Source organism: Dermacentor albipictus, chromosome 4, assembly GCF_038994185.2.
Source record: "Dermacentor albipictus isolate Rhodes 1998 colony chromosome 4, USDA_Dalb.pri_finalv2, whole genome shotgun sequence".
NCBI lineage: Eukaryota > Metazoa > Arthropoda > Arachnida > Ixodida > Ixodidae > Dermacentor > Dermacentor albipictus.
This window is the reverse complement of record NC_091824.1, coordinates 69,434,352-69,455,189: the sequence shown is the minus strand read 5'-3', so window position 1 is coordinate 69,455,189 and position 20,838 is coordinate 69,434,352. Positions and strand designations below refer to the sequence as shown.

General features: G+C 44.6%; 1 protein-coding gene across 12 annotated transcripts in view; it reads left to right on the top strand.

The window, feature by feature from the left end:
- Positions 1 to 20,838, top strand: part of LOC135902051 (poly(rC)-binding protein 3-like) — a 458,527-nt gene that overhangs the window by 416,721 nt on the left and 20,968 nt on the right. For 9 of the 12 annotated variants that reach the window (XM_065431947.1, XM_065431948.1, XM_070537070.1 and 6 more), the window contains 4 exons: positions 1,021 to 1,137; positions 3,183 to 3,360; positions 7,659 to 7,812; positions 18,102 to 18,221. In XM_065431947.1, the coding sequence (XP_065288019.1) occupies positions 1,021 to 1,137; positions 3,183 to 3,360; positions 7,659 to 7,812; positions 18,102 to 18,221 (569 nt within the window). The remainder of the gene's footprint in view (positions 1 to 1,020; positions 1,138 to 3,182; positions 3,361 to 7,658; positions 7,813 to 18,101; positions 18,222 to 20,838) is intronic. The other 3 variants (XM_065431942.1, XM_065431946.1, XM_065431944.1) reach the window with 3 other exon arrangements.

Here is a 20,838-nt window from a genome sequence, read left to right as displayed (position 1 = left end):
CATATACCTAGCAAATGGCTGTTGGTGAATTTTTATGCACACATGGTTTTTAATTATTGATGTAGGTACTTTTTGAAAATGCTACATTGGGAGGGGCATGCAAAAGGTAAAATCAATGGCAGTGAATCTTATAATGTAGATGAGTCTATTTCCTATATTTAACTGAAGTCTATGGTTCTGAGTTTAAAAATTGGGCAGCAGTGTTTCTAAGCTAAGGTTGTCCCAGAATGTAGCTGCTGTATTCTTATGGTAGGCTGTTGCAAGCACCGCAAATGTGGTTTCATATCTGATTACACATTGCAGGCAATTTTCTGACCACCTTTTTGTGGAAAAAATATGTACACATTAGAAACAGGTAAATACGGTAATAGCAATTCACTGTGAGCTACCATTTTTGCTTGAAGGTTTTCTTTGGGCAAGCCTGAAAAATGGGCATTTTGAATGGGAGATAGTGTGTCTTCGATGCAATTGCTGTCCCTTAGCGCTGCAAAGCAAGTTTGTGTAGACCAACAAAGTTCTAATTATGTGGTGAGGGCCAATTTTGAGATTTAAATAAGAAATGTTTTGACCTATAGAAATGGCCAGGACCTTTGATCGCGACTGAATTATCTGAAACATTGAATTAGCTGTAGTCAAACTAACAAGTCTATGTGTACTTTAATTTCATTCCTCACAGCAGTCGCATTTTTTTTTGCAATTCCTTTCTTTTAATTTGTCATAAATACTTCAATTAAGGTTTCTTAGCAATTCCAACAATTTTGTGAGTCAGTGTTCATCAAATGAATAATGAAAAGGGAACTATTTACCTCGTTAAAATCAGTAAAATAAGGCAATAAAAGAAGTGGCTACTACAGTGGTCAACTGTCTGGTATTGGCACATAGTGTGTCCCGTATGCATAGAGCCATTTATATTTAATAATGTTGCATGCTTTCATAATTGCTTATGCAGTTCCAGATTCATGACGCTCCACTCATGATGGTTGCTACAGTGATGCCACCCTTTATTTTTTCTCTACGCAGTCCCCTCCAAAGGGAGCGACAATACCATACCGTCCAAAGCCAGCCATGCCACCAGTGATATTTGCAGGCGGTCAAGCCTACACGGTTCAAGGGCAATATGCAATTCCACATCCTGATGTGAGCATCTTCGGCAACTCGACACTTCCCATCTCTGTGCTCAGGAACCATGAAGTCCTGCTGTTTTTTTTTTTTGTTTTTGTTTTTTTAGGAGTGATGCACTTGTGCTTGCATCACATGGCTTTTCTTTCTGTGTTTCATACCCTACTAAAAGAAAATTTGTATGCTTTACTATAATTCCGCATGTTTTTCATAATGATTACAAAGCAAGGATGAGGAATCAACGCAGAGTAGGTGTATTTATATACTAGTTGTGTGAAAAACGTGCATAAATTTGAAAGTGCATAAGGAAGCTTTTCAGTAGGGTATCGACTGATTTATTGAGGGTTTCCAAGTCCTTGCGACTCTTGTTAAGATATTAAAAATTGCTTCTTTGATGAGAAGGTTGTGCGCGGTTGAAAAAGCACTTTACCGGTGAATGCTATAACGAAAGAAACGGCTTCGAGCAAAACATTCTTCCGTGCTACGGTGCAGGGTTTCAAGCCAAGCAACCCACGTAAGCTCGCTTCTAAAGTGCTCTTAGGCACAATTTGTTGATGTCGCTTTGCCACTTGTCTTGTGTGTTTGTGAATGTGCTCGCGTCGAGAAATAATCCGATTCCGCACTGTAGTGAAAAGCAACACCGGCGCACTCCATTTTCTGTACCTCCTATCCTTGCCTCTCTCAATGTCACCTTCTTTCAACTTATTCCCGCGGCACTGTAAAGTGCTCCTCTTCAGTTTCTTTATTTGCATAAAAGAGGAAGCAAAAAAAAGAAAAAAAAGAAAGAGACGAGAAAGAAGCCCACTATCAGGGGATTCCTTTATTTCACTCATCTCCGTCAGGCTTTCCTGTCTTATCAGTCCTGCAATGGAGCTATCACTTGCTATTACATCCCTTCTCAACTGGAGCTAGCTACACTGTCTTAAAGCGTTAAGGGAGCGTGTAAACCGTAGCAAGAAAAAAACCAAAATTCTATTTTTGATCAATCTCATCCTAGCGGGCTCTGAGACACGTCTTCACATAAATACACTAGTCTCGACTAGTCTCGCAAGATATCTTTATTGAGAATTTCTGCGAGGTTGTTTAGCATCTTAATTGTTTTCTACTCGTAAAGAAGGCAGTGTTTGAGGACACTAACCGTCAGCTTGTGATCTTAAACTAACCGGAATTTTCTGACCTTGCCACACCCAACCACCTACCAACCCATACCTGACATCCTACCTAGTGCGCACACAGCACACAGTTTTCACTTGTTTTAGCTTAGAACCGTTGCCACCGAGCTTGACGGGTGCTACGCCACAAAAGTTTTATGCATGACGTGGCCAGCAGCTTACCGTTAAATGTTGCATTTACAAAAAGTTTTTAATGCTGAAGAAGTGCACAGTTTATATATATAATCAAATAGAAGGATTGGTGCTTTTCAAAGTGTTGTTTCGTGCTTCAACATTGAAAATTGAACTGATGTATATGCGTGAGGCTATGTTTACATACATATCATACATCAGGAGGTCCTCAGGTGTGTTAGTGGCTGAACAGTGAGAGTGTGACTACAAGAGCAGTATTTGGAGCTTAACTAACATGCACAGACTGGGTTTCACTTTCAGTTCATGTGCATTTCTTTAGCTTGGGTTACAGCAGCCTTTAGTTAATTGACCACAACACACAATGAAGAGAAGTTCATGCTGTGGCCCAGTATTGGCTACAAACACCTGTCCACACTTTTTCACAAACTTTTTCGCGTGGCACCCTGCGGACATGAGTAGCTTGCAAGTCTACTCTCACGTTGTGTCTGCTCGGGACTCCTTTTCTTTTTTCTTGTTTTTCGCTTATGAGCCTGAATAGTGTAGGCAGTAGCCCCTCGTTCCAGGCTCCCGTGCGCCGTCCCCGGCCCGGGATTTAAGCCGCGTGGCCCCCTGTGTGCGAGGAGGAGATGCCGCGAGAAGAACACCAAGTGAGGAGGACGCCTATTAATGACTGCTCCCCGGTCCCCTTCCTTCTTTTTTTCTTCTTCTTTTTCCCCGTGATGGTGGGCTTCTCTTTCCCTCTGCCTCCTCCGACTGCAGCCGGGCTCAGTGCCGGCCCCCGCCGCCTCCAATATGGCAGGCGTCAAACAGGCGACCAACCTGTCGTGCCCCTCGTGTTTCTTTGTTCCCGCCCCGCAGCTGACCAAACTGCACCAGCTGGCTTTGCAGCATGCTCCGCTGCTGCCAGGACACAGCGTCGGGGCCATCAACCCGCAAGGTGAGAGGCTGCAGTTGCTGCTGACCGACCCCTCCCACACCCGACACCTCCATCCCACCCAACGCCGACCACCGCCTGTGACCCCCTTCCGAGCACTCCCCCTTCTGTGGCTCTCCAGTTGCGAAGCACCGGGAGCGCCTTCCCCCCCGACTGCGCAGCGGCGGCGGCAGCAGCTTTGCGCTGCACAGAGCTCAAGCTTGACAGATGCATTGAGAGGAAGGCGTGAATATAACGGCAGGATAGCCTTTGAAGAATTCTTGGCGTTTCAGAGGCCGAAGGTCACAGAGCCTGGTCACAGGCTTCTCAATGAGAGTTTTTGTTAGCCATGGGCTTATGATGAGTATCTGAAGACAAGTGAACGATTGTGATACTCAAAGGGCAAAGTGGCTTGTACAGAAGGAGACATAGTGCAACATGAGAGCATTGCACTTGGTTGCAGACTCGTCTGTATCACTTGCAGCAGTGATTATTGAAATAATGCAGTTTCTGTAGTCACATCAGCAAATGCTGCCCTTAGTCCTCAACTCTTCTAGGCTTGATGGTATCATTCATGGCCAGGGATGGACGACAAGCTTTTATAGCTGGTTCTCGTAACTCTACATGGTCGGTATGTGCATGCTTCATGATGTAAGTGTACATCCTACTGCGCGTGAGGCCAAATCTGTTACTGGGTGTTATGGTAACATCCTTGCGGCATTGTTGGCACTGTAATGCTCTGGAAGGTAAGGACTGTGATCTTCTTCATTCTCAGAGGCTTCATTGCACTGGCGATGCAAGCCAGGCACTCATTAAATGGCTCAGGGTCATCTCCACCAACACCACTTGCAATTATGGCACAAAGGCATTCAGACTATTGTTTAATGCTTAGTTGTCAGCCTAGTGGGCCCTATCAGCTATTTTTTTCTTTCCTAAAGTAGAAGTGCTTCAGTTATACAATCGAACCTTATTATTCGCATCTAACATGAAAATGCCATTGCTTCATCTAATATTCCATATTAGCGCGCACACACTGATGTCAGTGCAAAAGAATTTTGTAGGTTTACTTAATTATATACTATAGTTTACTTAGTCATGTTCATCATATTGAGTTTTGACTATTAACTTTACTAAGACCAGCTAGTTGTTCCCTTTAAGAGTGGACTGTACTGCATATCAGCTTCAGTGCAGTTGCCAGAAATCACTACAAAGCAGGCCACTCAATTTGCATGTGCTAGCCAAAAATCGCTACTGTGCATAGCATAGCCTAAATTTTTTTTATGACGGGTGTCGTTTTTTGTAAATTGACAAACCTGCGCTTGACTGCCTGCTCTTGTGTTGCACTGAATAAGCATGAGCTCTGTACAGGCACATTCTGCTGCACAGTCAGAAAAGTTCTGTGAAAGCTTTCTGCCATTGTTGTGATATTTAATTCTTTCTTGAGTATGGCAAGGATATGAATTTTTTCCATGTTCGAGCATCGTTGTTATGTACTTGGTACATAGCTAAAAGAGAACCCGACTGTTGAAAAGCAATATATGTAGCAGAAAGAAGTGTCTTTCTTTTTTTCCTTACTGTCCACTTTGGTCATTTTCATGAACTAGGATATGTGTTTCATTGTCCACTGCCTCCTTCACAAATATGATCATCACCAGTATGGGCTCACTGGCACATTATGCAAGCTGCACCAACATTGTCGTCATTAAGTGGCTGGTATCATGAGAAGTACAGAAGTAACTCGTTCCTTAAGAGTTCTTACGGGGTAAAATTTCGCTGGAATGATACTGTATCGCTAGCGCAGCTTAAGAAGAGGCCTGAAGAATGATACCATGTAGCCAGAAAGGAATGAAAAGGGCAAAAGCAAAGCTAGGGTAGGAAACCCTCCTGGAGATGACATCACATAAAAACTGTACTCTGAATTTTTTCAAGGAAGTGGTCAAACATAGTCATGTAAAGCTTTTCAGAGACAGTTTCTATGTTTCGCAGCCACAGATATGTTGCAGTGTCCAACAAAGAGTTAGGAGTTTACTAGCTAGAGTCAAGTCATGCTACGTTAACATTTCGCAAAAAGTAATGCTACCGAGGCAACCAGTCAAAGCTCTTGAAGAGACTTCTTTTGGGGAGCTGCATTCATTTTACCTGTAGGTGTGCACAAAGATTAGGCTAGTTGTCAATCCATTTGTGGTGTTCTAGTGCCAGAAAGCAGATGATAGACTGGGGACAGTAACACTATAGTATTCTTGTGTTCCTGTACACGCAAGCATACGTGCTTGAGCACTCGTGTTTGCGTTCTTCACTTGGGCCCTTCATCTGCCTTCAGGCACTTGGAAATAGCTGTTAGACTGTTTTCGTGCAACCGGCTTTGGGTACCTAAACGGTTGGTTTTGGGACAGCTGCTCAGTTGTTCGGTATAACACTTTTGTGTTGTGAATATGATGTATTGTGTAAATAAGGGAGCCATTTGTAACAAGCCTTCCTGCCGAGAGGCCGTTGACTCATTAGAAATTGCATTTTGTCTCAAGATAGCATTCTATGGTGCATTTTTCTTTAATATGATGTTGGGATGCAGTTGGTGCCTGTATTGTCAAGAATAAATTGCAGCTGCACATTGTCTGCAGTAGCAAGAGACCCAAAAAGTTATCATCTTAGGTAAAGGAACAGTTCTGTCATTTGTCACTATTAAAGCTAAACAGTGCACATGCATTCCACTGTACCAGTGCCAGATGGCACCACCATTTGGTAGCTAAGGAAAATCTGCACCTTTAATCTGGAACTGCTGCATGCAACTTGCAGTTTTAATTTATTCTCTATGAAGGAAAGCCAGTATTGCATCCAAGCATGGTATTAAGCAAGACAGGCTGCAGAATGTCACCACTATTCAAAATTTGAACATGCGTTCAGCAGAAAGAGCCATTTACGAATCGCTCTCTCTGAAGCTGCTTTCTGTGTAAAAACTCTAATTAAAAGAAGCATGCTAGTGTGTTTTCTTTGTAGATGTGCCTCCACTAGAACTATATATTGTATATGGTTAAAGTTGCAGGTAACATTTTGTATGCTAGTCTTAAGTGTGTGGCAATTTATTTTCACAATGTATTTTGCAGCTCAGAGCTGGTAAGTATGCTCAAAGCAGTGTTCTTTAGTAATTGATACAGATATTAATAAATCAGTAATGCCCTCTTGAACTCTTAGGTCCAGATTCTGAAACCATCCTTTCCTTAAGCCACCTAATTCCTAACCTTATGTGAATTGAGCCCTTCTCGCTACCTTACTGCGGAAGGTGCATAAAGGAAAGAAGTGTACTCTGAAAGCTCTCTGCACTTGTCCTCACAAAAGCAACCCTTCCTTTAGGTAACAAATGTATTCCACATATCTAGATTCAAGGGCATTCATCATAAGTCTCGCTTGAATGTCTTTATTCAGCAAAATGAAGTTTGCTCATCAAATATATTTTTACATTAAATAGTTACATACCTGCCAACATTTGATTTTGTTGTAAAATGTCCGATTTTTAATGCTTGTTTATGAATTTCGTATTGATATGGGTATTTCTCTATTTTTGGTTAGTGTAAAGTTCAGGGCAAGAGCAATTTCAAGAAACACATATGGGGCCATACAGACAAAGAACATGCTAGCTTTGTGCATCAGGACTTCTTCCTCTTCTGTCCTTGTTTGCTTCTTTTCTTACACGCTGCATAATATCCCAGGCAGAAATATTACATTAGAACTTGCATATGATGAACACGGATATAATGAATTATCAGATACAACAAGCCAAATCTCACATTTTGTTGGCAATACATTATATCTGAGTATTATGCTTCATTAATGGAACTAAAATTGCAGGGCTATCGTTTTGTTTACAACAAACCAAAACTTTTCATGCAGCTCTGAACATGCAAGTGAGCACCAAGAAATCTCAATGTTTCTTTTTTTCAATTTTAATTCATGAATGCACTCTTCCATACATTTGAGCTGTCCAATGCAGAAAAACAAACTACTCGCTACTCACTTGTTACTTTCCTGTCAAGAATTCTATGTCACGCTGAATAATGCGCATGCAATTCATGACCTAGAAGTACTGAGCACGCAGCATTAAAGAAAGGCAAGGCATGCAAGATGACAATTATTGTTCGAGGACAGGATAAGCCCTAAAGGCTGCAAACATTTCCTTGAGTATAGTCCAAGTTACGTCATCTCCACTGCTTATCTTGCAGTGAAGAGACGAGTATCCCAGGGTTCCCCCATAACTAACCTGAAAAAGGCTGCTCACGTAGTTAGTTGTGTTTGCTGGCATGCTTATTTTGGGTGCCGCTTTGTGACAGCGCTTGCAGCGCTGGCAACCACCAACAACTTGCGGCCCAACACTGCAGCTGCTGCCATTGCCACTGCAAGCACCACCACCACTGAAATGACCATCCCCAACGACCTCATAGGGTGCATCATCGGCAAAGGGGGCTCCAAAATCAATGAAATCAGGTACGCATCACTTCCTGTAGGGTTGTTAAATGAACAACAAAGTCAAAGATGAGCTGTATCAGTAAATTGCCCTTCTGCAATACCACAGAAGCCGCTCTTACCGTGAGAGGATGCTCGATAAACTAGGTAAGGTGCAATAATGAAAGACGAGACTCGACACCACCTTGGCGTTGCGCCGGCCAGAAGTGACGTCATGGATTTTGACGCCTTCTTATTGAGCCTGGTTAACTCTTTAATCGGTAAAGATGGACTACATTGTATCCTAAAGGAGCCCTAGTTTGTACTTAGCAGGCTTAGAGAACATTTACTGTGCCACAACATACCAAGTATGAGAAGATGCTTTGAAATTCGCAACATCATATTTATGGACCAATGCCGAAGTTTTGGTACGAATAGAAAAACAAAGGAAGTTTGGATTTCAGTTTCACTTTTTGTAAATAACCTCTTATCACAAAATTAATGAAAAGAAGAGCTTTGAAAGGATACCACATTTACTCGCATAATGATCGCACTTATGTTGTAAAAAAAAATTGACGCGAATTCAGGGTGTCATCATTAAGCGGGTTAAATTTCCCATGAAAAGAATGATTTTCTTTTTTTCATCCCACATTTGTTGTGGGATGACAAGCAAGGCGGCTGCCGCTGTCATTGCGAGACACGAAAACAAAAATGGTGGCCGGTGAAGCAAGCCGAACGCACTGAACTTGATTATTTTTCTTCTCGTGAGCACATTACGCACATTAAAACGGTTTGTTTCGTATCACTAATGAATAATATCGTTAATACCGGCAAGTTTGCGACAATAATTTAGCCATGTCCACTTTGAGGGGACAGGAACAGAGATTGGCGTGCTTAGCTGCCAGTGACATAGAAACACATGACGGGCATGCTGCGGAAACTGTGGCATTTGTCTTCACTGCTATCCTAATATGGCACGTTTCAGCTAAGGGTGGATGAATATCTTAGCTGCGTTACAAGCGTCGGCATATGAATAGGGTATACTTCTAACGTATCAGTGTAAACGTGGCCACTATCATCGCCGCTCGCGATTAGTTGCGTGCTGTTACGAACTCCAACCGGTGCCACCAGTGTTACGGACATCCTACCGGTGCCGCCAGTGTTACGGACATCCAACCGGTGCCGCCAGTGTTACGAACTTGTACCGCTGCACCACGATTACGGCTTTGTGGTCCCGTAGCGCTCGTCACCCGTTTCGTGACAGAGCGTTGGTAGCGAAGACTCCGAGCCTGGCGTCGATGAGAATAACAAAAGGGACTTTATACATTATATACAGGTTATCATACAGGACATGAACGGGTCGGCACTGGGGCCGAGAGCTCACACAAACGTGACTGTTCTCGCACGACGACGTCCGGCGAAAACGCGTGACACATCTCACCCCAGTCGGGAGCGACACTCTCTCCCGGTGGGTCGGCCGATCCTGTTTTTCAGGCGGCGTGTCGCTGCTTTTATAATCCCCGAGGACCATTGTCACTCAAACGGCCCAATACAAAGTCAGCACACGACGGTCGTCCGAGGGGTCCAACCAGTGACCGCGCTGGCCACCCGGTTCAAAGTTCGCGCGCGCGGTGACCTCCAGGCAAAGGGAGGTGCGGCGCCGGGCTGTCTGGCACACGCTGACATGTCCAAACTTGCGGCTCGCCGAGGCTTCTCCCGCGCGCTGCCTGACGGCTCAGCATCTTGACTTGTGAAGGGAGAATTAGGGCGCTCGCAGGATAGATTCTGCATCTTGCAGATTCGGAATCCGGGCTTGTGGTAATGGCACAACAGCATCCCCGCCCTCAGATAAGGCGCCGGGAAGACGAGCTGCCTCCACGTGGCTCGGATGCCGGGCGCGCACGTTCGTCAGGCTCGTCCAAGTTCACGTCCAGTGTCGGGACGCCAGGTAACTTCACGTGCCCAGGTCCGACTCGCCAGGACAGGAGCTCTGCTCACCGCGTCGTCGCCAAGGCACCTTGACCAGCTCCGCTCGGGTCGTTCCTAAGACCTTGCTTCTCGCCACTGGTCCCGCTTGGTCGTTCTGCAGCTTGCAAAACCGACCGGCAAAAGGCAACACCCAACACGAACAAGTGCCCTCTGTCTCCCGTCAAACACCAGACAAGGCCATAATCCAAATCAACCTAACTAAATCGCTATCCCTCTTTTTGCTCCCGCTGCAACAAGAGGCAGGTGTACGATCTAGCACACAAGGCTCAAACAATCAGTTTTCAAATCAACAACACAACAAAATAGAAACAATTATTAATCAGCAATAATAATTACAAATAGAATGGTCCCCTTGAAATCGCTTTGGACCGAAAACATACTTCTGAGGAAGCAAATGAGGTCATTCATTTTTCCCGGCGATATTTTCGCGGAATCCGAAGCTGCTTATATTTGCGACCCTGCTTATCCGTGTAGCGGCGGTACAATAAGCCAGATTCCTTGCCAAATGAAACCCCCTTTTTTTTCACTCCCCGTTTGACGCTCTTCCTCAGATCGGCTAATGAACAGTCTTCCTGTTGCTCGCGAATCAGACTTTCTCTTTCAACTGCAGCCTGCTCCTGCCGGCTGGCGGAAACCGGAGCGAGTGTGGAGCCCGCGTCGCCTAATTGCGGCGTCGAGTCTATATCGCGGCTAGCACTGCACGCGTCACTCCCACTCACTTCCAGGACCCGCTCGTCTAGGCCAGCCTCCGAGCTCTGCCTCTCCCGTGACTGCTCGCCACTCAAGTTACCGTGATCGGTCCGTGTGCCGCACCGCCTTTCGCTCACCGACGCTAAGTCAAGTTCCCTCGACAGCGGGCGCGCTTTGGATCGCGTGGGGGCCATGTACGCCACGTCGGCAAAGAATGATTTGCCCTGATCCCTCAGCAGCTGCTCCGAGCTATTTGAGAAGAGGTAGGAAAATTGCTCCGGGAGGGCGGCTGACACAGCGGCTTCGGTGTCAAGTTTTCCAAACTCTCCTTCAATGATAACCGTTGCGATCGGTAAACAGACACTCTCCTTCTCGGCCACTTGCCGTATCCTAACGCACTCTCCCGTAAAACCACTCGAGGAGACGAAAGACGGGTGAACAACGTCCATAGTTGCTGCAGAGTCCCGCAGTGCTCGGCACTTCTTGCCGTTTACCTTAATTTCCTGCACATAGGGCTCCAATAGACGTATGTTTTTGTTAGTTTCCTGTATCGTTGCAAAAGCAATTCTCTCTGGGCAGCTTGCAGCGATGTGCCCTTGCTTTTTGCAATTGTAGCAGGTTAACGGTTTCCGTTTTTCAAAAGAACGCGTCATTTCGTTTCGCTGTTTCGGACCATCGTCATCATTCTGAGATGCATTCTGTCCATCCCTTACAGTTTCTTTGGTAAGGGATTCGTCGTCCCGAAACTCGCGACGCGTGATTTGCTTCCGTTCGTCGGGCTTCCCGGAAAACCAATCTCTCCTATCAGCTTTTTCTACGCGCACTGCCTTGCTGTGCAAGCTGCGGCGTGTGTAATACTCTTCCGCTAACTCTGCTGCCTTGTTTAGCTTAACATCCTTTAGCCTATCTTGCAGCCAGAGCCGGACATCCTCATCAATGCAACGGTAGAACTGCTCCAACGCGATGCATTCGACAATTTTGTCGCGGTCGTCGTAAACCTCTTCGCCCTTCAGCCATTCCACCAAGTCGGCTTTTAGACGAAACGCGAAGTCAACATTCGACTCCTTGCCCTTTTTTGCATACCGGAACCTCTGCCGGAAAGCTTCGGGCGACAATTTGTACTTCCGCAGTAGCGCTTCCTTCACATCACTGTAGCTCTCAAACGCCTCTTTCGATAAGCAAGTTATTACGTCTGATGCCTCCCCAGGAAGCAACGCTAACAGATTCTGTGCCCAAAGGGATCGCTCAATGCTATTCCGTTCGCACACGTGCTCAAATTTCACGAGGTATTTGGCCATATCCTCTCCGACGACAAAGGGTGGAAGTTGATCGCGTATTCTTGGAACATTAGAAGTGAGACTAGGCGCCGGCGAGTTATTTCGGATCTCCAACTCTTTCATTTTAAGCTCGTGCTCACGTCGCTCCCTCTCTCTCCTTTCCTCCTCGCAACGTTCCTTCTCCCTCTTTTCCTCTTCGCGACGTTCCTGTTCTCTCCTTTCCCGCTCGCAACGTTCCTTCTCCCTTTCCTCCCTTTCCCGACGTTCCTTGATATCCGCCCAGGCCTCAGCGGCTTCCTCAGCCGTTACGTCCCCAGTACTCATGACCTCAAGGATCGCATTCTTTCTTTTAGTTGAGCCCAACTCAATGCCCAACTCCTCACAAATTTCGAGAAGTTCCTTCACCTTGTACTTCTCCATCGTTCACACTGTCCTCCTGCTGTTTACCCTTTTTGAATATACCTGCCGTACGCTACTATAACACTACTAGTAACACATATGCAAGTATATCACACACTGCCCTGTTTACCCCCTCAGCATCCCCTGGTTTTCAAAACACTCTTACTAGGCTTGAAACACACAAGGTTATCACAATGCAACACCAAATCCTTCCTTAAGCTACTATAACCTGTGTCAAAGAAAGTCTGGTGTTTGAGGTAAACTTCAGGCACTCACCGCGCCGAGGTAGCTGATGCCGGTCAATCCCGTAGCTGCCATCCAGTGTTACGAACTCCAACCGGTGCCACCAGTGTTACGGACATCCTACCGGTGCCGCCAGTGTTACGGACATCCAACCGGTGCCGCCAGTGTTACGAACTTGTACCGCTGCACCACGATTACGGCTTTGTGGTCCCGTAGCGCTCGTCACCCGTTTCGTGACAGAGCGTTGGTAGCGAAGACTCCGAGCCTGGCGTCGATGAGAATAACAAAAGGGACTTTATACATTATATACAGGTTATCATACAGGACATGAACGGGTCGGCACTGGGGCCGAGAGCTCACACAAACGCGACTGTTCTCGCACGACGACGTCCGGCGAAAACGCGTGACACATCTCACCCCAGTCGGGAGCGACACTCTCTCCCGGTGGGTCGGCCGATCCTGTTTTTCAGGCGGCGTGTCGCTGCTTTTATAATCCCCGAGGACCATTGTCACTCAAACGGCCCAATACAAAGTCAGCACACGACGGTCGTCCGAGGGGTCCAACCAGCGACCGCGCTGGCCACCCGGTTCAAAGTTCGCGCGCGCGGTGACCTCCAGGCAAAGGGAGGTGCGGCGCCGGGCTGTCTGGCACACGCTGACATGTCCAAACTTGCGGCTCGCCGAGGCTTCTCCCGCGCGCTGCCTGACGGCTCAGCATCTTGACTTGTGAAGGGAGAATTAGGGCGCTCGCAGGATAGATTCTGCATCTTGCAGATTCGGAATCCGGGCTTGTGGTAATGGCACAACAGTGCCCACGAGTACAGACGAGAAGAATCGAAAGGCGCCCTTTATGTTGTTGTTGTTGACCAAAACCATTATGAAGCCTACAAATAATAAAGCCGAGGCAAGTTTGGTTGTAGCTTTTTTTTCATGGAAGGGCGGAGAGTGATGAAATGAATGAAATGGGGCATCTGCTTAAGAATGTTGGTGCGTGCAGACCGCTTGGTATGTCTTCAAGAGTCACTCGCATAGCATTCGACAGACGCTAAGCATGATCATCATTAGCTAGACTTGGCACACGACATATCGCTGTGACAAGTTCAGAGTGCGATTATTACACAGGAAAGAAAAAAAATCCAATTTTGTTGACAAAATTAAGGGGTGCGATCATTACACGAGTGCGATCATATGCGAGTAAATACAGTAGTTAATCAGTGTAAACTTATTTAGCGTCTCTCTTTAGCGTCCATTTAGTGCTTGCTGGCTACAAGTTGGATAGGTTGAACTCTTTCTTCCCTCACACCATCACATCCTAGAAGTAACTTAATCGTGACATTATCCAAGTGTGATGCATGTGATAATTAATTCTTTGTATTAGTTGCATTAAAAGCTTACAATGTACAGGGGCTGCTGAAGGTGAGCCTCGATATTACGAACACTTATATAATGAATTTATGGATACTAATATAAATGAGTGAAATCTAAATGTTTCTTGACAATTTAAGCATGTAACGAGTACATACTTATAACAAATATTGGATATAACAAAGGTATTCTTATGTCAGGTACAAATTCATTTTAATGAATGCTGAATGTATTGGCAATCGGCACGTTGTTCTTGCTGTACTTGAGATGTGCACATCTTGTACCGGGAAATGTTTCCTGTTGTCCTGTTGCAATGCCCTTTGGCCAATGTAGGTATACAGGGTAATATGAGTGTAGGTAGGAATAGGCACCATAAAAAAGCCTTGCTGCCACTGTTAACAGTGCAAGCAGTCCTCCCCTACTCAACTCCTGGCTTCTACAATGACTTGCTTCTATAGACAGTTGATGCGACTTGTCACCGTGATGACCACTTAATGAAGTAACTTTTTGCATATCTTGAAACCAGGTAGGAAAGGGGCCTTTGTGGTTGATGTTAGACCAAGGTGTGACCTCGTTTTTTTCTTTCTTTCTTTTTTTAAACTACTTCAAGTGGTGTGTGCCTCTGGTTTAGTCAGTCTGCACTTATACTACCTGTAGTGTTGACACATTGTTTATTGAATGAATGTGTGCATTTGCTTTTGGTAGAAAATCACATTTGGGTCCCATTTCTTGGAGTTGCCAATTGGTGCCTCTTTGTCATTGCTTTTACTACATCAACACTGCTAACGATGTCAAACATCAAACCCAACTTTGTGACAGTGGTAGCATTCAGCTGAAGCAAATAAGCTTGCATTGAAGTTATTTACCGCCACAGTTCATGCTTCACAGTATTTAGAAATGCTGAAAATGACAGAAACGTATATGCAGAAATGACAGAAACATATATACTGACATACAGGCACCTGACGCAGCTACAGAAGTTTTCAAGCATGAAATGCTTTTAGCTCCCCTTGTCGGCGACCATCAAGTGACCTTGAGCTAAAAGCCAAAGCCGTTATCCGGGCACTCAAAGGAGAACATCCGGGCAAGTTGCAAGAACGAAATGACATCATTCTGGCAACCAGTCAAGACCGCCATTACATACGTTAGTTACTTCCAAAACAAGTTACATAAATGCTTCATCCGAGTTCTTCCTAATGTTTGTTCACAATATCACTCGGGCTGTAACTTCTAGTGCGCTGAAGTTTTATTTGTCATTTCCAATAGGAACGTTCAAAAGGCAGCTACAGGGCGCCGTACACTTGACTGTCATCTTTTCGTGCTGAGTGCTCTTTGCAATGCCAGTGGTCCACAAGTTCTGCAGCACGTCCGGTGTGCGGGCGGTGCTGGCAGCCTCTGGCAGTGTCCAAGCCAGCAGCGTGTGGTGTGCCGCGAATGGCCGTTTGATCGAGACGACACTTGTAATACTTCCTGTCTGTGACAGAAAACTATCGTGTTCATATGGACCAATGCACAGTATGGCATGGTACGGTGTGATGTGGTGGGGTTTCAAGATGGTGGCTAGTATCATCTCCAACCAATCTGCTTTGCCGGTTGCCATTTCATGCTTACATTTACTCTCGATTACAGGAGAGCCAGCAGTTGTCAAGGTAGCTAGTTGTGGGGTCAACTGGACCAACTCTTAACAGCCAGCACTGGAAAATGTTGTGAACTTGGGAAATAGTTTAATTACTGATGCCTGTTTGAGAACTTGCAGAATGTTGGTTGCATTTTGTGGATGCTCTGCTATCTTTAAACGCTGAATTTTGGATTTCTTGGTGGTTTATTTATGACCCATAGTGTTGAGTTGTGGATAATTCAAGCTTGTAATCTTGCCTATGGCCAAACATATCTGTGCTCAAATAGTCATAACGTCGTGGCTCCATTTCTATTTCAGTGAAGGCATAAAGGGGAGTGATCTCATATGCACGAAAGGTTCAGCTAGATGTTTTCGTGCCTGCTCAAAAGCTATGCATGTCCAAGACATGTGTTGTGCTGTGTGTATTGCTTTCAGTCAGACCTGTGTGTAACCACGCATACTTGTCTGCATACGTGATAGTAGTATGCCACATATGTCTATTTACATGTTTATTACCCTCAAACTCTTTGCTGACAAGAAAAGTTCCTTTTTTTCTTGGTTTCGGTTAATACCTTTTTGTTAAATAGGATTCATTTCATTTGCCAAGTTCCAGTGCATTAAAGCTTGTCTTCATCACATGTGCCATTTTGAATTACATTGTTACACACTATATTTACGCATTACATTAATTTGTAAATTGTGGCTTAACTGTCCTCTCTTATTATTTTATCTTTTTTTTCTTCTGTACATTTGCAGCGATAATAGAGTTGCTTACCATATTCACTGACATTAACATAGAGGTTCACATACTATTACAGTTAGTGAATGTTACATTGCTGTTTCTGTCGTCTCTTGCACTCAAATTTACATCTCGAGATTCCAGTAGATTCCAGTTTGCACCATTTGTGTAAATTGGTATCCAGCAAACTTAGAAACACCAGTTTGTTAGTCTAATGACACCATGCACAGCAATAGATGCTAATGATGGCATCTAGCTCCTCTGGTGCCATTACACAGTGAAGACACTTTTTCACAAGTTTTTGAAGAACGTGCAACTTTCTCGCTGGGATGTCGCAGGAATGCTGCAGGCTTTCTCATAGTGATCTCTTGGTGTCTTTGCAGGCACGAGACATGCGTGTTTAGCTCAATAAAAGCAATCGTGCCTTTATCGTGAGTGTATAAAAGCTGTTAGACATCAGAAATGGCCAAATTGTTCTTCACAAGCCACGCATAGCTCATAACAGGTGCAGCTCGTAGTTGGCTAGCTTCTGAAGCAGTGGCTGTCTACTGCGCTCAACATATTTGAACCAGCCATTTCTCAGCTAGAAAATTTTCACAAACTTGAGCATCTATCATTATTCCCTTCTAAAATCATATTTATATTATGTGCACAGATTGATCATAGAATCTTTAGGCAGACAGTGTTGTCTTATAGGCTTAACACAAAGTACAGTAAGGCCTCGTTAATATGTACCTGCTTAATAATTACTTCCGGTTGAAATGTAGTTCCTACTTAGATCGTCGACAGCCTGCTGGATTCTATCACTATAAATCATGGTCATTTCATTTCCATCAGCATCTAGCTACACATTCTCGCCAGTTGTCAGACCCTTTAAGCCCTAGTCGTTTACCACATGCCAAATGGTACCGTATTTACCTCATTTGTCAGTACGTACAAACGCGCAATCGGTGAAACGCCTTGTGTGCACACCATAGATAGTGAAATTGCGACCTGCGGACCTTTCTCGCACTGCAGTTGCCCCCAATAGTTATGACAAAACATGGCAGCCATGATGTGTTTGCTGCTCCTATAGCTTCTGGTGCTTCCACGTTGCCCACAACAACGATGTAGAAGTAGATGATGGCCCTTCCGTATCCAACGTGGCGCATGCGTTGACCACCACGAAGGCATTCGCAGAGAAGTGGGACTGGTTGGAGAAACTGGCTTGCGGCCTTGCCGGGTTTGAGGATTCTGTCGTCGCTGCAGGGTCACATAGCAGCAAATAAAAATCAGAGATAATTTGCTGCCTGCTCACAAACAAATCTTGTTTATGTGCATATTTGAGTGAGAATTAAGGCAGCTCTTCTTTTTGGCAGGTATGTATATAGCCGCTCATCTGCCATTGTCAGCTAATTAGTACATTGCTTAGTGCATACCTGGTCCATGTTCCCCGCCAGCCACATATTAACGAGGTTTTACTGTATTTGGACTATCTGTGACAAGAGTCATTCACTAGTCTTAATTTCTTTTGATTGAACAAACTATGCAGACAAGCTATCCAAAAAAGTAATTGACTAGTCTATTTCCTTTCATTTAATGTTGTCATAGAATTGCAAGCAATTGTTTTGCAATATGCCTCACAGTGTTTTGTAGAAAGGTTGCAGGCAGCAGAGACAACAAAAAACTGCTTTGGTCCAAAGTCTACAGGTTGTGTTTGGGCATCTGATACACACTACAGATTCTTTTATAGAGTGTCGAAAAAGGTGTTACTTAGGGCCAAGAATAAAATCTCTGCTGTTTCTAAGCAGGGATTGCAAACTGTCAAAAGACTAACGAGCAGCAGTAAAATGTGTTATGCTAAGGTGCTTGCTTGAGCTCTTGAACAAGGTGGTGATCTCCTTCACAACTCTCCAACTAGCATGTTTGTCTAGCTACAACTTTCGTGTTGTGGGAAATTCACTCCTGAAATATTACACTTTGAAGAATGTTTCGTTTAAATAAGCAATATGTACTTCATTCTGGTCTGCAGGCAGCTTTCTGGAGCAACAATAAAGATATCCAACTCTGAAGAGGGGTCCAAAGACAGAACAGTCACCATCTCGGGAACGCCGGAAGCAATCAACCTAGCGCAGTACCTCATCAACACAAGGTAGGTCTCTAAAGCTCTTACAATCACCTGATTTCATTTTGCTTTCAGAATGAGAGCAATGTTACATGGATTTCCTCACATGAGGTGTTCATCTGAGATGCTTATATACATACACAAGGATGCTTGTTAACCATTCACTCAGTCTTGGGAACTGGCCATCTCCGAATGTTGTTTGTTCTTGACTTGATTGGTTTGACCACACATGACAGGCAACATTGTAAAGCACTGCACTAATTAAAAACCCCTTACTAAGCAAACGTGTATGTCTATAATTGTAATTTCTGCCAGTGTCATGGAAGTTTAAAACACATGGTGTCATTGCTCGGCTGCTGCTGCAGTCTCTTCTCGCTTGTGCCCTCTCTTCGTAGCAGCCTCTGTCTCTACCCTTCGAGTCGCAACAGTGCAATCTCCAGAAGTCCCCCCACTTCAAATGTGTGAATGCGGCATAATAAACCTGTTGGCTTCATGTGCCTCATTTTTCCAATAGGTCATATATACCTTCCAAAACCTCATAGTAAATATAATGGCAATAACTTTGGCCCTGATAATTTTGCTGGTACCTTTCCAACTGCCCCCTTCCACCAGTAGGGACGGTGCTGCAACTGCACACAGTTTTTATTCACAGAGTCCCCAGCAGCCCCCCCCCCCCCCACCCTTCCCACTTGGCAAAGCCCCCACCTGCCCCCCCTCTCCTTTTGCAGCCCTCGACTCCCTCCATGTTTCCTACACCCATGGGTGCTCATTATCCTCCCTCCCCCACACATATCCCTCTGCTATTCCTTTCCTCATTTGCTTCTGAGCCCTCTTCTGGTACTCCTTTCTTTACCCCCTCCTTTCCCCCTATCTTCCTTTTTTTTCTGCCTGTATATGTTTATTATGCAATTTTGCTTTCCTGCAACAGATATTTGCTTCTTTTCCACAGTCCTTCTGTCCCCCCTGTTAAGTCCTGCATAGACTTTTTTTTCCATAGTGATGTGCGTACATTACAATCTGAAAAAACTAAAAAAGTCTTATCAATCAAGGAACCTTGTTATAAGAGTGAAAGCTTGAGCCACTAGACTTAGTATTTGAGTGAGCATGGGGATTGTGTGCAGGCATATCAAGGGTACATTTCCTTTGTGTGTGTGCATGTTCTTTAGAATCTATTTTTTTAGCCTTAACTGTTGCAAGGTGCCATGCTAGACCACTGTGTTCGTCAAAACTTCTTTCACAGCTTCAGGCTGACAGTAACAGTTAGACAAGTGCAACTCGTGCGCTCATCTTCAGGAGTCTGCTCTGTCATAACAAAGACTACCTTATTTGCACAAATATAGTGCTGCTACAATTGTAATGAGGGGCAGGAAGAAGAAGCCTTGGACACCCTATATTATTACAGTTACTACTGAAGTTTCAGCCTGTTTTAATATAGTACTTTGAAATGTTATAGTGTAGGGTTTTAGCACATTTCAGGACACTCTAGCTTTCGTTTTAGCACATTTTAGAATGTTCTAGCATAGTATGATGCAAGGTTCGCTACAGCAATGCTAAGGTCTCAGCATTGTGATGATGGATCCGCCATCACATGGTGTGAAGGTGTTCCAACGTAACCGCAGTGCGCAGTCCTTTAAGGCCAAATGTGCATGCACCAAAGCTTCTACATTTGTGCATACGAGACCTATTGGACACGCATCACTGTAGTGGTCTGGAAGCGTATGCCATCATATCCCTTCCCGTTCGTTGAGCTCATGCTTCCTCACAAATGCGCGCCCCCCTTTACTTGCATGTACTTTTTTATTCTCCCTACAACAATGAGAGATCGGTGTTCCTGGACGTCTCGGTCATCTAGCGATGAGCTCACTATCTTTTGATGAGCAAAATTAATGGGTGGTATGAGTAATGAGTGGTATACAGAGTATCGTTTCGGAAAAATGCAAGGCGCTGTCTCTCCCGAGCTGGTCATTCCGCATGAAAGTCTGAATTATATTCGTGCGAATACAGAACGTAGCTTTTTATGTTTGGGTCACTGTAGTAAAAGCTTTCTGTGCATAGTGTAGCGGTGTTTCTTTCCTCTTATAAAAAGGTTCTGTAGTAGTAGTGCAGTTTCACATCTCCAGAAAAAAAAGTTACCAGTATTGTATTCAGTACTTCACATATGAGTCAAAACTTGCTCACCTTTTTTTTTTGCTTGTACAACATCTTGTAAAACATCATCCCCTGTCTGTGTGGATCTGGCAGTAGAAGAGAGCAGATAATTTTCAGCAGGTTAGGCTTCATTTGTGTGTTTGTCATTTACAAGCTTTTCATCTAACACCTTTAGTCATCGAGTCATCGAGCCTTAGCATTCGGCATGTCTGAAAACCAGCACAGGGCTGCCTTGCTTTGTTATGAGAAAAAGCTCCACGTAGATAATACTCACCATGACGTCTTCATCCTAAGACTTTCAACAGGTAAACAGTCGAGGTTTATACAAGCGAAATGTTAATTGGAAGTATAGTATTGCTCTATGTCAGCAACTTTCAGTTGTCATCGTAGAAGTTATGGGCCCCTCATTATTCAGCTTGCCTTCCTGTTTTCATTACCACTACATTTCCATGCATTTGTGTCTGTGTATGCATGAGTTCTGCCAGCCATCACCGTT